Below are 17,049 nucleotides of genomic sequence, written 5' to 3'. Positions count from 1 at the left end.
TTCTTCTGTCTTTCTCCTTCACCTAGATTTTCTTATATAATCTTGAACTATGAATGAATCAACTAACCCTAATCTCCAAAGTGATTGACAGTTGACATTAATCTCACCTCACGTTAGATCAACAGTTAAGATGCATCTAATTCACTAATGTAAAATCCTTTACATTTTATTAATATTAAACTCACTTTTATAAAAAGCACTTCAAGTTAATTAATTTCCTTAATTAAATTGAATTTGCTAAGGTTGGAGGCTTTGGATGACTTTTGCATGTCTTAACAGTTAAACCTGCATGGAAGTTCCTGTCTGATGCTACAAACATCAACACCTATTTCACCATGTTGTTTGTAGGGGTTTTCCATAGGCTTGGTCGCAACACACAATTTAAGACATCCATAAAATGGGGCTCGTTCAGATCCAAACAACTACAAAACGGTCACCTTCATTAATTATGAAGGGGCAAAGGTCAAACAATGTGACCATTCACCTTCGTAGCCATTCAATGCCCATATAGGCACACTGCCACAAAGGCTTGTATTCACCATTCAGTTTTTATTCAATATTACAAATTTACAACTATTTATTTATACTTACAAACACAGTCTACACAATTACCTTTGGCGTACTGGCATTGCTGTTTATAATAGGTTCTATTGGATCATCGTTCCCTTTTTAGAGGAGAAGTGATTCAGAATGTTGGAACTTTACAAGGACCTATAATGATGAAACAATTCCTTAAATTCATTTGATGTCGGTGAGTGTATAAGTGATCTACCAATGGGTATAAACACACTACCAATCCAAAATTAACCCAATTTAGAAATCATGCTACTGTAACCCCAAGTAATATTTTAGCAGGTCCGCGGTGTTGGTTGACAAAAACTCGGAAGTTCCTCGTCTCATTTGAATATTTGTACCTGTTTTTGAATGTTTTCCAATACTAAATATATTTTATACTTGAAGCATACACATTGTCCTCATGATTTCTTGGACATCTATTGATATTATGCATTGTCTGGACATGGCTTTATTGAATATCAATGAAAAATATTTTTTTAATTCAATATATGTGTATATCTTTATTTATTGTATGCACCAATTTTTTCCCGATTTTTTCCCATTCCGATTAAAACTCTTCGCTCTTTTGCCTCGCCGATTTATTGTTGATTAGTCTAGTAACATTGGTTTCATATACTGAATATTTTGCAAAAGAGGTGGTACTTTTAAGTACTAGCACGTTCAACCCTTTGCTTGAGAGAATCTTCACTCGAACATTAAATTTGTCAATGTTCATTTCCCTGTGTGAGGATGAAATTCAATGCTATGATTGAATTACAGCACTTAAAAGCCCACATGAGTAGAATCCACAGAATAAAATATAAATGTAAAGATTTAGTTTTGATTTTATATATAAATTTTTCAAAACCAAAGAAACTCAACAAAACTCATCTCACATACATGATGGTAAATATAGCAGAGGCATTCTGGCATAAACCGAAGATTTGCAGCTTCTCCCCAAATAAGAAGATAAAGTCCCATATATAAAATTTTACGTTGTTGCACTTCCTGCTGTATAGTGGGCAACCTGTATTTAACAAACACAAAAACTAAACTTTAAGTATAATCTCAGTATCAATTCCAAAGTATAATCTGCCAGCATTCCATTGGTTTTCATCACACCATGCAATATAACAACCATAGAAACAAGATATTTAAGAACACGGCCTTATCAGAAGATACTACCAGAGACTGCTTTTGCGACCTAAATATTTGCACCACTGCTTGTAATTTTTGAACAGCTTTTTCATGACCAAATTTAGTGCTCTGTCATCCAACTGTCAGCACACACAATAATTAAAAATGGTTATTCAACATCCATATTCTTAATTCTTGTCTCAAATGGAAATGTTTTCATAGTTCTGAAAAATCAACACTATTTGGTTGGATCACCTTTGACATTGGCTCCGGCTTGGGAATTTGCCTTATGTGCACATTGGCAAACAACAAAATTAAGTGCTCCCTTTGATTGGCCACGTTGCTTTTCTGCAAAAGTTCAAACAGTACCACCAACTCACTTAGCTCAGATTTCTTGCCTATATTGAAGACTTCCATGTATCAGTTTCGGTTCCTTATAGAGTTCATATTTATGTCAATATGGAATCTGAATAATTATTTTGAACTTTGAAATCTTGAATGCATAAACACACTAGGAAAAAGAAAAATCAATCTGAGTCTAACTAAAATTACCTGAAATCCAAACATAGCTTGGAGCCAATCAAGCAGATCTTGCTTTGCACCTGTTTTCTGATGATGTTCAGGCCATGGAAGGCCACGAATGTTACGTATAGCTTCTACTGCAGCTTTAATCTGAGATCATGAACAAACTAGGAATCATTTTCCAAGAGTGTGAACAAACAGTCAGACACTAAAGGCCATGCTAAGAACAAGTGAAATGGATAAACAAACAATCAATTTCGAAAAGAAGAAATGTAAATTAAGAATTTTTAATGTTCATGCATGAATCAAGAACACGAAAGTTCATGGCAGGATCCTTGCACAGCAGAGGAAACAGACAGCTTAATAGACAGAGAAACTAACCTCAGGAAGCTGCATGATGGCTTGATGTGCACCAGCGGGATCAAGAGGAAGAATATTATAGGGCACATACAGCTCTGTTTTTTTCTCAACATCTTTACCAGCTTCCATAATCTGCAAACAATTAACTACCAATCAAAAACTTACAACTAGAAAAAAAAATCATCCTCTGTTTTTATATGGTACCGTTCATATTTGAAATGGGGTTATAGATTTGTTTTGACCATATCAATAAGAAACAATTATGTAGTAATCCGGACCTCCGGAGCAACTTCAGCAGACTCTGTCTGGGTGACCGCCTTCAATACTTCAAACAGTACTGCAGCAGTTTGGTATGCTTTTGCTAGTTGAGCTCTGAAGAAGATTCAACCACCAGTCAGCAACCTCTAAGGGAAAGCTTCATCAAATAACGGGAATTAAAATGTTAAGGAGTACATTTTTTACAAAAGTCAAGAACTAACTTATAGATAATGAACTATAGTTTATAAGTTATCGCGTGCATTTTTTATGCTTAAAAGAATCGAGAAAGTTCTACCAAAGCTTTTGTTTTATATATCTAAACCAAGATTGGCCTATGGAGCTCAAAGGAAAATCAAAGAGAGTAATTATCATCTAAATGGATGAAAAGCGAGCTGTAAAAAAAATAGAGATAAGTGCAAATTTCTTCTAATGATAGCTGTACCGATCAGTCTGATCAGCTACATTATCAAGCGCCTTAACATAGTTCTCATAGTATTGCCGATAAAAGTTCTGCATTTCTCTTGCATCACTTTTATGCATCCTCGCGTGCAAAGTTGGGTCAGCATCCTGCAATATAATATATTCTATGAAATTTCTATACATGGTCAAAAAATTATCCAAAAAAAAAACTTTACATAAATATGAGCATGATTGAGGTTAAGGTTTATTTACAAGATGTACCATGGATTACTATAATGTCAAAGACTCAAAAGAAACAAATTCTCTGACATTCACATACATAAAATTAATAAAAAATTGGCAATCAAGCCTGGCATTTGCAAGCACAACAATAATATGTTAAAACATTTTCAAATCCAAGTATAAATTGTTAAATGAGACAATAACCAAACTCGTAAACATATACCGACCAGCAGTTGCATATAGTTTAAGAGCAGTACAAACTAAATGAGGATTTTTTTAGATTGAATTAAATATTTTCAAATAAGTACAAAAACTAAAAACAGAAAAATATGCCCACCGGTAGTTTCAGACATTTCAAGTGCAGAACAAGCTATGTTGAAAAGTAGTGAAGGAATGGATTCCTTGATTTGTGCCTTAATCCAAGGAATCGCTTTGGAGATCTTCTTAGTCATCTACGACTTCCAGTGATGAGGACGAGTTCAAGAAGCAGTTTGACTAGTGCGAGTTTGTGGAGGACAAGTTATCTGCCCTCTAGTGTGAGTTAAATCGGGAATTGAAAGGTAAGTGGAGTTAGCCTCCTAAATTTTAGGAGGATCCAGTTAACAACTTGTGTTGACTTTTGTTAACTAGAAAAGCTCCAGTTCAACTCATAATTTAGAAAACTCACTAACAATACCCAAATCGAATTCCTTATAAGGAGATCAACGGCACACAATTGCATCCTCATTATGTTGTTGAGCACAAGCTTGTGAAGAGAACAAGCCAAGGGTTTTGTGCGAGTTATTGGAGAGTGAGGCAATTCCCAAGGAAGTGCGCATAGAAATAGGGAATACCCCTATTTAATAGGAGCTGATTTGTGCAGGTTTTTAGGAGAAATAGCACAAGGATTTTGAGCTGCTAGTCTGCACGGGTTTGGGAGAAAAGATAAGTATTCTTGCAGGGATTGTTTCTTGCCTGGTGTATGGCTGAGAGTTCATTGTATTCTCTAGTGAAGCAAGTGTATTGTAAGAGATCTATTGCTCTAATTTTCTTCAATAAAATTCTCAAGCAAGCAAGAGTTTTTCCCATTTGGGTTCCCTAGAAATTGTGTGTTTTATTGTGTGAATGTATGCAATTAATTCTGTTCTATTCCACTGTAATTAGAGTACATAAATTCTGAGTTTGTGTGAAAAGAAATTTCCATTTCAGATTGTTTATAAAAGCAGATCAGAATTTCATGGAAAATCTACATGTTTAGATAATCTTCGGCAAAATCACATAACCAATCTTGTGTCGACGCGTTTCGAACCAACCAGTGTGGTTCATCGTCAGGACAAGTTGAAGACCAATCCGGCTTAGCTTGATTAAATAGAGTGTGCAGAGATTCCAACGGCTATAATGCCAACGGCTAATTTTGACCTAATAATCTGGTCAAATCACTAAATTAGTTAATTAATATTCCTAGAAATAGCTAAAATAGGTAAAAGAGGAATTCATTTGTTAATTTAAAAATAAATAGATATATTATTATTATTATCTCAAATATTATTAGATATGGATATGAATTTTCGTAATATTTGAGATAATAATAATAATATATCTATTTATTTTTAAATTAACAAATGAATTCCTCTTTTACCTATTTTAGCTATTTCTAGGAATATTAATTAACTAATTTAATGATTTGACCAGATTATTAGGTCAAAATTAGCCGTTGGCATTATAGCCATTGGAATCTCTGCACACTCTATTTAATCAAGCTAAGCCGGATTGGTCTTCAACTTGTCCTGACGATGAACCACACTGGTTGGTTCGAAACGCGTCGACACAAGATTGGTTATGTGATTTTGCCGAAGATTATCTAAACAATGTTATGGATCACAGAAGTCTAAATTCCTTAATCTACATGTTATTGGAGCTGTGAACAGAAATCAATCAGCACATAGTCTTCAAAGATGACAATTCACACAGGATTGGGATTGCAAAAGCAGGATAGATTAGATGACTCTTCAAATTTTGGCGTTTGGAAGGTCCGCATATTGTTTTTATTGGATGAGTTTGGGCTGAAAGAATTCGCTGAGAAAGGTGTTGCAGAACCTTCAGATCCAGATGTGCTAAGGCTCTTCCAAAGACATATGGTGAAGACCAAGAGAATGATCTTGGATGGACTTCGAGATCATGTAGTTCCTCATGTTGCAGGTAAAGATACAGCTAAGGAAATGTGGGATACCTTAGTCCAACTCACCATAATTCTTCCGAGAACCAGAAGATGGTCCTCCAAGAGAAGTTGAGGACTATCAAAACGCAGAAAGACGAGAGTGTAACTGCCTATCTCACCAGAATTTAGTAAGTCTATAATGAGCTAGCAGTTGTTGGAGAAAAGCCCATGGACACAGAGCTAGTTTGTGTGGCTCTGAAAGGGTTCACCAAAGATTGGCATATTTTTGTTGAAAGTATTACTGGACGAGATAAGTTGTCGGATTGGGAACGCCTATGGAGTGACTTCATCTAGGAGGAGCTAAGGCTCAGGCTAGTTGAGACTTCTAGCAGCAGTGGCAAGGGTTCCAAGGTTGAGAAGGAGGAGGAGAATCTTGCTCTTGCAAGTAAAGCCAAAGGCAAGAAAGGCAAAGGGAAGAGCGAAAACAGTCAAAAGGGTGACAAGAAGAAGACAGATTTGAGTAAGATCAAATGCTTCCATTGCCATACTTTTGGACACTATGCTTCTAAGTGTCCTAACCGGAAGAAGAAGGGGTCGAATAAGGAGCATGTAGCTGCATCAGCTGAGGTAGATGAGTTTGCCTCTCAGTTTGAGAAGGACTTCTCATTGATAACTTGCATGGCAAGCTCAGTAGGGAGCAGCACGTGGTATATTGATTCAGGGGACTCTTTCCATATGACTGGAAATCAAGAGTATTTCAGCCAGTTGTATGAGAAGGATGTGCAGGTGAATATCGAGCTTGGAGATAATGGCAAGTATGCTGCCAAGGTAGTTGGTACCGTCAGCTTTGAAAGGGAGTCATGTAATACTCTTCATCTCAAAGATGTTCTCTATATTCCATGGCTGAAGAAGAACTTCGTTTCAATAGCTATTCTTGAGGATAAAGGATATGATGTCATCATCAGCAGAGGTAAGACTTACCTCCAACACATGGCTTCTGATGTAAGAAGCAAATAGGTGTAAGGGTGAAAAATCTCTACAAGTTGCATGTACAGCAGCAAGGTAGGATGTGCAGATGTAGGTGAAAATTGACATATGCGCATGGGACACTTGCATCATGTGGTGCTGAAGATTCTTCAGCAAATTGCAAAAGGGTTACCAGCAGGAGGCCTTGACAAGGGTGGAGTGTGCAAGGGGTGCACACTTGACAAGTATGCCAAGTATTCCTTCCATGGTCAGGATAGCAGAGCCAAAGGTATTTTGGAGCTGGTGCATTCAGATGTGTGCAGGCCTTTCTCTTCACCATCACTAATGAGACACAAGTATTATGTTACTTTCAACGATGATTTCTCTCGAAAAAATTGGATTTATTTCATGAAAAAAAAGATGAGGTCTTAGACAAGTTCATGAAGCTTAAGGCCCTGGTAGAGAAGGAAACCAGGAAGAAAATCAAGGCAGTGAAAAGTGACAATGGTGGAGAATATATCTCCAATACCTTCAAGGAGTTTTATGCAAAGGAAGGTATCAAGAGAGAGATTATAGCACCTCGTAACCCTCAACAGAACAGGGTGGCTAAGAGGAAGAACAAGAGTATTGTTGGAGTAACTAGAGCTATGTTGCATATTCAAGATCTACCTAGATTCTTGTGGATAGAACCATGCAACCTGCAGTATTTCTGCAGAATAGAAGTCCACACAAGGTGCTTGGGCGAGTCACACCAGAGGATGTTTTCACAGGCAAGAAGCCTGATGTTTCACACTTCCGGATATTTGGCACAAAGGTCTATTGTCATGTGTCCAAAGATAACAGGAAGAAATTGGATGCCACAACAGAGAAGGGTATCTTTGTGGGGTATAGTGATACATCTCAGGCATACAGGATGTATCTTCCAAGGCTCAGGAAGACAATTCTTAGGTGAGATGTGAGATTCCAGGAGGATCAATCTCTGAGAGTTTCCTTAGAGCGTAAGCAAATTGCAATATCTGAGGAGGAGCTACTCACTCCTAAAGAGGAGGCCTGCCAACGCCTTAGAGTCAGCCGCAGCCACAGTATAGTGGCAAGAGGGTAGCGCAACAGGATTTGCAACAGGATGAGGAGGACAAGCCAAACCGAGAGCAGACAGATCAACCAGCGCCACCCATCACAGGGAGGAAGAAGGCCAAGTGGGCCAAGAGGTTGATCCAAGAGGCTCAAGCGCAGGTCAAGGCTCCTAGCACCATGCTTAGGCAAAGTAAACAGCCACAGAGGTACACAGGTTATATGGCACTGATGACAAAGTTGGTGAACACTGAGCCTTCTTCTTATGATGCAGCGTCTCAACAGGTTTGGCAGGATGCCATGGTGGAGTATTCCTTTATCATGAAGAATGATGTCTGGGAGGTTGTTCCATGACCTGAGGGGAAATCAGTAGTTGGATCTAGATGGGTGTACAAGTTGAAGCATGGGGAAGATGGGAGCGTGGAGAAGTTCAAGGCTAGGTTTGTGGCCAAGGGCTTCTCACAGATTGAGGGCATAGACTATGAAGAGACTTTTGCCCCAATAGCACGGTATTCATCCATTAGGACTATTATGGCACTTGTAGCACAGATGGCGTGGAAGATCCACCAAATGGATGTGAAGACAACCTTCTTCAATGGAGTTGTTGAGGAGGAGATCTATATCGAGCAGCTAGAGAGGTTCCAGCAATTCAGTAGAGACACACGTGTGCAAGTTGAAGAGAGATCTTTATGCGGTCAAGCAGGCAAAGAGAGCATGGTACACTCGGATTGACAACTATCTTTGAGGATTGGGCTTCACTAAGAATGAGGCAGATGCCAACCCGTACTACATCATGGTTGGAGAGCTTCCACTCATCCAAATAGCCTCACAAGTTGCCTGACTAGCAACGATGTACTCGGCCTCTGCTGAACTGAGTGTACTTGATCTTTGCCTCCTATGTAGCAAGAAACTGTTGTTGACCCAATGTTGAAGATGCCACCTGAAGTACTCTTCCTGTCTGTGGAGCCCCCTGCCCAATCTGCATCTATGAAGCCCTCAAGCCTCACTCCATCGACCTGTTTGTACCACAATCATAGTCTGTTGTGCCTCCACCACAAAGTTGGTGGGCACTGAGCCTTCTTCTTATGATGCAGCTTCTCAGCAAGTTTGGTAAGATGCCATGGTGGAGGAGTATTCCTCTATCATGAAGAATGATGTCTAGGAGGTTGTTCCACGACCTGAGAAGAAATCAGTAGTTGGATCTAGATGGGTGTACAAGTTGAAGCATGAAGCAGATGGGAGCATGGAGAAGTTCAAGGCTAGGTTTGTGGCCAAGGGCTTCTCATAGATTGAGGGCATAGACAATGAGGATACTTTTGCCCCAGTAGCACGGTATTCATCCATTAGGACTATTCTGGCACTTGTAGCATAGATGGGGTGGAAGATCCACCAGATGGATGTGAAGATGGCCTTCTTCAAAGGATGTGAAGCCAGCTACTTTTGAGGATTAGGCTTCACTAAGAATGAGGAAGATGCCAACCTATACTACATCATGGTTGGAAAGCTTCCACTCATTATAGTTCTCTATGTCGACGACCTTATATTGACTAGAGACAAGAGCTTGATCCAGGATTGCAAGGAGGACCTTCCAAGGGAGTTTGAGATGAAGGATATGGGGCTTATGCACTATTTCCTTGGCTTGGAGGTTTGGCAGGGTGATGGTGTGATCTTCATGGGACTAGGCAAGTACACAGGAGAGAATCTCCGAAGATTTCATATGGAGGATTGCAATCCCCTGGCCACCTCTAGTCACAAATTGGAGGAAGGTGGATGTTGGCAAAGGAGAGCGAATGGATCCTACAATATATAGGCAGCTCATTGGGTCATTGATGTACTTGTTTAACACACGATCTGATATTTGTTTTGCAGTCAACCAGCTGAGTCAGTTCATGGTTAAAAAGACCAGAGCGCATTGAGTTGTTGCAAAGCACGTGTTGAGATACCTCAGAGGCACAGCAGACTATGATTGTGGTACAAACAGGTCGATGGAGTGAGGCTTGGGGACTTCATAGATGCAGATTGCGCAGAAAGCTCCACAGACAGGAAGAGTACTTCAAGTGGCATCTTCAACATTGGGTCAGCAGCAGTTTCTTGGCATAGCAAGAAGCAAAGATCAATTGCACTCAGTTCAGCAGAGGTCGAGTACATGGATGTTAGTCAAACAACTTGTGAGGCTATTTGGATCATAAAGTTACTTCTAGGACTTTTCCGACAAAGGATGGAGCCTACCATGATATATTGTGATAATCAATGTTGCATTAAACTCTCTAGGAATCCAGTGTTGCATGATCACTCAAGGCATATCGAGATCTGGTATCTCCATCTTAGAGATTGTGTGCAGAAGAGGATAGTCAAACTACTATACATTCCAACAGGGGAGAAAACAATAGACATCTTAACCAAGTCATTGGCAAGAAGCAGTTTTGCTCATCACATAGATAAGTTGGGAGTGGTACAGAATCCCTTCTTAGCTAAGAGGGAGTGTTGAAAAGTAGCATAAGAATGGATTTATTGATTTGTGTCTTAATTCAAGTAATCAATTTGGAGATCTTCTTAGTCATGTATGAGTTCTAGTGATGAGGACGAGTTCAAGAAGTAGTTTGACTAGTGCAAGTTTGTGGAGGACAAGTTATTTGTCCTCTAGTGTGAGTTAAATTGGGAATTGAAAGCTTAAGTGAAGTTAGCCTCAAAATTTTTAGGAGGATCCAGTTAACAACTTCTGTTGACTTTTATTAACTAGAAAACCTCCAAGTTCAACTGCTAATTTAGAAAACTCACTAACAATAGCCAAATCGAATTGCTTATAAGGAGATCGAAGGCACACAATTGCATCACCATTGTGTTGTTGAGCACGAACTTGTGAAGAGAATGAGCCAAGGGTTCTTGTGGGAGTTATTGGAGAGCGAGGCAATTCCCAAGGAAGTGCACATAGAAATAGGGAATACCCCTATTTAATAGGAACTGATTTGCGCGGGTTTTTAGGAGAAATAGCACAAGGATTTTGGGCTGCTAGTGTGCACAGGTTTGGGAGAAAAGATCAGTATTCTTGCAGGGATTGTTTCTTGCCTGGTGTAAGGCTGAGAGTTCATTGTACTCTTTAGTGAACCAAGTGTATTGTAAGAGATCTACTGCTCTAATTTTCTTCAATAAAATTCTCAAGCAAGTGAGGGTTTTCCCTGTTCGGGTTCCCTACAAATTGTGTGATTTATTGTGTGAATGTATGCAATTAATTCTGTTTCATTCCGCTGCAATTAGAGTAGTGATTTTCTGAGTTTGTGTGAAAAGAAATTTCTATTTCAGATTATTCATAACAGCAGATCAGAATTTCGTGGAAAATCTACAAGCTAGGTAAATAAGATGAGATCATATGTGTGTTTTGCAACAAAAGTAGCAGAGCACTTATGAGATCCTAAGTGGAAATGTTAAAAGTAAGATCTGAAACAGAGCTAACTATCACTGCACCAGTTGCATAAATTCCAGAAGCTATGATTCACAAAAATATCTAGATGCACAAATCTCTGAAAGGCTCATACTAAATAAGAGGGTATATGTTCACAATCCTAGGGAATTGTTTCTTAAAGAACCCTCGAAGTTAAGTCACGTCAGTATATGAGGAAGATGAGCTCGAGAGCATTCTTTATCCAAGCACTCAGACTTCAATGTGCAGAGAAATTGAGGCCCAAGCTATAAACGAGATAGGATATTTGAGACTAGAAGCAGTGATATAACTTTGCAGGAATGAGATACATACAGTAAGAAATAGAGTAATCTCAATAAATGAAAATCTCGCATCATTATCACAGATGCTCAATCTACCTCACCCTGTATGGTAAGCGGAAATATAAATATAAGATTTGCTTACCAAAACCAAACAAGAGCATTATCATGGACAGTGCAGCAGGATTACCAATGATATGTAACACCTTAATAAATCAAATTACATCGGCATGTTACACTTAACATAAATCAGATTACCAGGGTTTCTATTTTGCCATGACTAATGCTTAATTATTGTTGAAATATTGCTTCATTATTACATTTAAAATTGTTCTCTCTAAGGCCTATAGGGAAACTCTTCATGTGCAAACCCTATATTTAATTTCTCCCCTCACAAGAGCAATAGCTAGGGTTTTAAAAGTGGATACCCCTAGCATCCACCCTCACTCCATCAAGGTCCTTCCCTTGATTTTTATCCTAAAGACTCTATTAAACCCTAGTAGGATAAGGCACTAACCATGAGTGTGTAGATCATCCATATATTTATTTCCCTTTTCTCTCTCCTAGATGGCTAGCACATCCACCAGGGTTTCTATGGAAAATTTGTGCATAGAAGTGAAATTTGAGTGAATGTTTGTGGCTTATAATTTAGGAAATGCATCTATAAATTGTTTGAAGGAAAAATATAGGCACAGTGCATGGCCTATACCTCCTAAATAGGGTCGACGTCACTCTCTTGACGTTTATGCATACCTAACAGCCATAGAATTAATTTCCCTAATTTTAATTTGGTCTCTATAGGAGGATCTTTCTAAGATCTTTTCTTGGGCTGCCATATGACATTGAATGCCTCATCATTGCATATCTTCCAAGCATTAACTTACAGCAGCCTATTTCTTGGTCTAGGCATACAGTATTTGAACCCTAGCATAGAATACATCTTAGGCCTTGCCATTACTCTATCCAACAAAAGACCTTTTACTCATCATGTTGAGCCATAGCATTAGAGTATCTTTCTATGTGAGTTAGGGAAGCCTCCCTTGTGGTTTAAATCCACTAAAGAGAAAGAAAAAGGTCGTTGAGGTGACAATGACAACCCCTTCTTTTGTTGCCATAAGGTCTAGCACCGCCCAGTGAAGCTTTGCACCACGCCTGTTATATTTTGTATCAACAGACACTTTTACATGACAATTGGAGTACTTTATTAATGACTTATAACCACCTTGCCACATTCTCCTAAGGGGTACTTCATCGTTGGGTGGTTGAGGTCCTAAGTTGCATGAAACTGGGAAATAGGTACGAGTTTTCGAAACGGGTACAAGTTTTAGAAAAGGGCACAGGTACGAAACGTGACCCTCCCCCCCCCCCCCCAAATTTTGGAAATGGGGAAACACGATATATATATATATATTAGAATTTAGGACATTTAAGAAATGTTATGTGCAATCATAAAGCATACATGATACATTATAATTTATTACATTTAAAGTTTAAACATTATGATTAAATTTACATCACATTTACTCATGAATGATCACATAATAAAAATAGCAATATCGGAATATCCAAAATCAACCTTTATTATATATCCAAATCTCAAAATCAGCCTTTATTATATATATGAGGCTGCAAGTACAATAAAGACTATGAGGCTGCAAGAACTATAAAGACAAAAGACTAATCCTCATCATCATAATCCTCATCAAAAATAGAAGCAGAAGCATGCTCAACAGTGGATGGTGGTGCTGAAGAAGATGATGGGCCAATTCCACTTCTAGGCTGGACCTCAATATTCAGGGCAGCAAGAGAGAGATCCAAATCAGGACTTTCTGCATCCACATCCCATTCTTTAGAAGGACCACTGTTGTATTCTGGACCCCTACGAGATGCAAGGCGAAGGTTGGAGTGCACATAAACAAGATCCTCTACCTTTTGTGAGCCCAACCTATTGCGCTTCACAGAATGAATAAAACCATAGGTGCTCCAATTCCTTTCTGCTGATGAAGAGCTTGCCACTTGTGAAAGAACACGAATGGCAAGGTTTTGCAAATGTACACCATTTTCTCCATGACAAATCCACCACCTAACTAGATTCATGGTGCTTCTCTCCTCCAAAGCTGATATATCTGCATAATCATCTAATCCTGCAGCAAAACTGGCAAATTCTTCCTTTACCTCCCTGTGTAGATGAGATGGAAATATTCTCATAAGGGCTTTTTTCACCCCATTAGCCACCTCTCTATCCTTATGGGGTGCCTTCCTCTTCCCATTGCTTTGAGCAATAAGCTCCTCATCATAAAATTTGGAGTTCAAGGCATGTGCTAAAGTGTGCAATGGAGTGTTGAAATTGTTCCACCTATCAACAATGATTTTCTTGACTAAATTAGCAAAATGATCATCAACAAACAAAAGTTGTGGAGACTCTTGTGAAATGATTTCCATAGTTTTCTCAACCATGGAATCCATGCCATCATATACCTCTCCTAAGAAAGGTTGGTCAGTGTCAGCGTTCCGAAGAAGCTCAAATGCAGGGGTTGTGAACTTTAGCAAGAAATCAATCTTGCTCCACCAATCCTCATCAAGGCACAATCTACGCACCATATATCCCTGCTCTGAATCTGCTTGTCTCCACTCAACCCAAAGTTGACTCACCACCATACAAACTAATGCATGCTTAACCTCAACAAGTCGGCACAACATCAGGAAGTTTGAGGCATATCTTGTCTCAGCAACTTTTAACAACTCCAATTTGGAGTACTCTCAAAATATTGCTTGAGATTGGTGGTGGTTGGTGATGAATTTAACAATCTCCCTTGCTTCCCCTGTGATTTCCTTTATCCACGGAACTTTGTTGTCGATCTCCTCTAAGATCATATTCAGATTATGGACAATGCAGGGTGTCCAAAAGATGTGATCATAGCTCCCCTCAATAATTAACCCTGCAGCTTTGCAAACTGGTGCATTATCCGTGATAACTTGCACCACCCTGATAGGCCCTATTTTTTCAATAGCTTTTATAATAACATCAGCAATGAATTGTGCATCTTTTACCTCTCTTGAGCAGTCTTCCGCCTTTATAAACATTGCTCCTTTGGGGGAAGTGGCAATGATATTTATCAATGGTCTGCGCCTTGTATCTATCCATCCATCTGAGACTATGGTAACCCTAGAGCTACTCCAGGAAGAACGAATTGGTGATAAGGTATCCTCCATAAGCTCCTTCTCATTTTTGAGAAGCTGAGTTCTAACTTTTGCATAGTTAGGCCCCTTGTACCCTTAAGGAGCTTCAGAAGTAGCTTGACTAAGCTCATCATTCCTTCTCTTAATTCCATCCGCCTCACCTTGCTCCCTTTGATATGCCCTCTTTGCCAATGGATCTGTTGTTTTTGTGCAACCTACAATCCCCTGTCCTCCTCCATGCAAAAGATGTGCCTTCACTCTTGGGTAGGAGCCCTTGTACGAATCACTGCAAAGATTACATCACCATTCCCATGAGCCACCACCTCCACATTATTGAAGCTTCATTACATGCCTCCAAAGAGGATAATATTCAACCCTTGGGTTGGCCCTGGGACTTGAACTTGCAGCTACACTTTGGTTGGAAGCCATTGCTGCAAAGCAAAAAACAAAAAACAAAAAACAAATCTGTAAAGAAAAAAAGTTTTTCATATTTTTGGCAGCATAACCCCTCGAAAAATTGAAGAAATAGTAAGAAAAAACTAAGAAATGAATGCTTCTTACCCAAATTAATTTTCTATTGTTGAAGCAACCCCAAAATGCCAGAAAAGACAAGAGAAATATGGTTGTCGCTGAGCCAAAAGCCAAGAATGTCGTATCCGGAAACTTTGCACTCCAAATCTGTTGTTGAAATCTCTTTCTTTTGTTGCTGAAATCTCCTTTGCTCACCGTTGAAAATGCCCTAGCTGAAACCACTGCTCTCTTCCTCTCTTCTCCTTTGCTAGAATCGTCTGTCTCCAAGAGAAACTAATTGCTCAATTGTGTGATGAGAGAATGAGGTGAGAGTCTTTTTTATAACTTGAGAGAGGCATCTAGAAGCATCAAGAAGATACTTTAGTCGCCCAATAAAAAAATAAATGCAAAAAAAATTAAAATATTAAAAATAAAATAAAAAGTAAAGTTTTAACTGGAAACTCCGTCGTACGGCCTAGAAACTCGTTTCCGGCTATACTGGCCACGTTTCCCCAGCATGAAACGAGCCAATACGGCCAGAAACAAGTTTCCAGGTCGTACGGTACGAGTTTCCTCGTTTTCGTTTTGTTACCAGACAGAAACGGTCCCCTGAGCAACATTTCCTACAACTTAGCCTTAAAAGTAAAGGTTCAAATCATCTTCACTTCTAGTGAATCCCAGCTTCATCAAATAGCTATCAATCCTCTCATACCAAGCTCGGGGTGCTTGCTTCAATCCATAGAGAGCTTTCTTCAACCTGCATAAATGAGATTCCCGATCATGAACTTCAAACCCCTCGAGTTGTTCCACATAGACTTCCTCTTTGATTGAACCATGCAAGAAAGCGGTCTTGACATCCATCTGATGTAGGTTCCATCCTTGCGAGGCAGCAAGGGCTATGATCGAGCGGATGGTGGTGAATCAGGCAACAGGTGCAAATATCTCATCGTAATCTACAGCTTCCTTTTGAGAGAAGCCTCGAGCAACAAAGCGAGCCTTGAACTTTTCTGCACTTCCATTAGCTCCATGTTTGATTTTGTAGAGCCACTTAGAAGTGACAACCGATTTGTCCTAGGGTCTAGGGACCACATCTCAGACATCATTCTTCATAATTGACTCATATTCTTCATTCATAGCATCCTTCCATACTTGTTGCTTCACAACTTCTTCAAATGATGAAGGCTCATTTTGAATGATAGTGCTCATAGCGGTCAAATATCCTTGGTACCTGTTCGGCTTCTTGCTTTCACAGAAATTCCCCCTTGGTGCACTATGCCTCTTAGCATCTTCGAGAGTCTGCCTAAGCCATGAGAGTCTCCTCTTGGAGGAGGAAGGCTCATGAGGGAGTGGATCAATAGGATCCATAGGTTCATCAACATCAGGCATCGTTTCATCCTCTTTTTCACCCTGATTTCCTATGTCAGCTTCTTTGTCCTTCCTTAGGACAAGAAGGTTGTTGATCTTCCTGAAGGCCATATCTTCGTCGAAGGTGACATCATGACTTATCTCAACTTCATTTTGACCAACCACATAAATTCTATATCCTTTAAAATTTTCACTATAGCCCACAAAGATTCCTTTCTTCCCAGATCCACCCAATTTGCTTATTTTCTCTTTCAGCACATGAAAATATACGAGGCTTCCAAAAATTCTAAAATGAGAGACATCGGGTTTCTTACCAGTGAACATTTCTTCGGGAGTCATGGAGTCCAATGCTTGATGAGGGCATCGGTTTTGAACATACACAACAGTATTTGCAACTTCACCTATAGAAACATCAGAAGGCCTTGATCATGAAGCATGGTACGGATAGCTTCTACAATAGAGCGATTCTTCCTTTCAACCACACCATTCTGCTCGGGAGTGTATGGCATTGTAGTCTCCCTCTTAATGCCAGCTTCTCTGCAATAATCTTGGAATTCATTGGATTCATGCTTGGTCCCATTATCAGTCCTCAATATCTTGATTTTCAGTTTAGCAATCACATAAACATG

At 39.3% G+C, this 17,049-nt stretch overlaps 1 protein-coding gene across 1 annotated transcript in view; it reads right to left on the bottom strand.

Moving 5' to 3' along the window:
• The window catches only part of LOC149169770 (callose synthase 3-like), a 91,137-nt gene that overhangs the window by 43,410 nt on the left and 30,678 nt on the right, over window positions 1–17,049 (bottom strand). The window contains exons 3-9 of the mRNA XM_089425331.1: window positions 3,275–3,399; window positions 2,853–2,946; window positions 2,596–2,706; window positions 2,245–2,364; window positions 1,948–2,040; window positions 1,741–1,832; window positions 1,456–1,582 (exon numbers count right to left, since the gene is read on the bottom strand). Coding sequence (XP_089281457.1) covers window positions 1,456–1,582; window positions 1,741–1,832; window positions 1,948–2,040; window positions 2,245–2,364; window positions 2,596–2,706; window positions 2,853–2,946; window positions 3,275–3,399 — 762 coding nt within the window. The remainder of the gene's footprint in view (window positions 1–1,455; window positions 1,583–1,740; window positions 1,833–1,947; window positions 2,041–2,244; window positions 2,365–2,595; window positions 2,707–2,852; window positions 2,947–3,274; window positions 3,400–17,049) is intronic.

Source organism: Pinus tabuliformis, chromosome 4_2 (genome assembly GCF_031772625.1).
Source record: "Pinus tabuliformis cultivar Carrire ecotype Pingquan chromosome 4_2, CPIR1, whole genome shotgun sequence".
Lineage (NCBI taxonomy): Eukaryota > Viridiplantae > Streptophyta > Pinopsida > Pinales > Pinaceae > Pinus > Pinus tabuliformis.
This window is presented reverse-complemented; position numbering and strand designations above follow the sequence as displayed.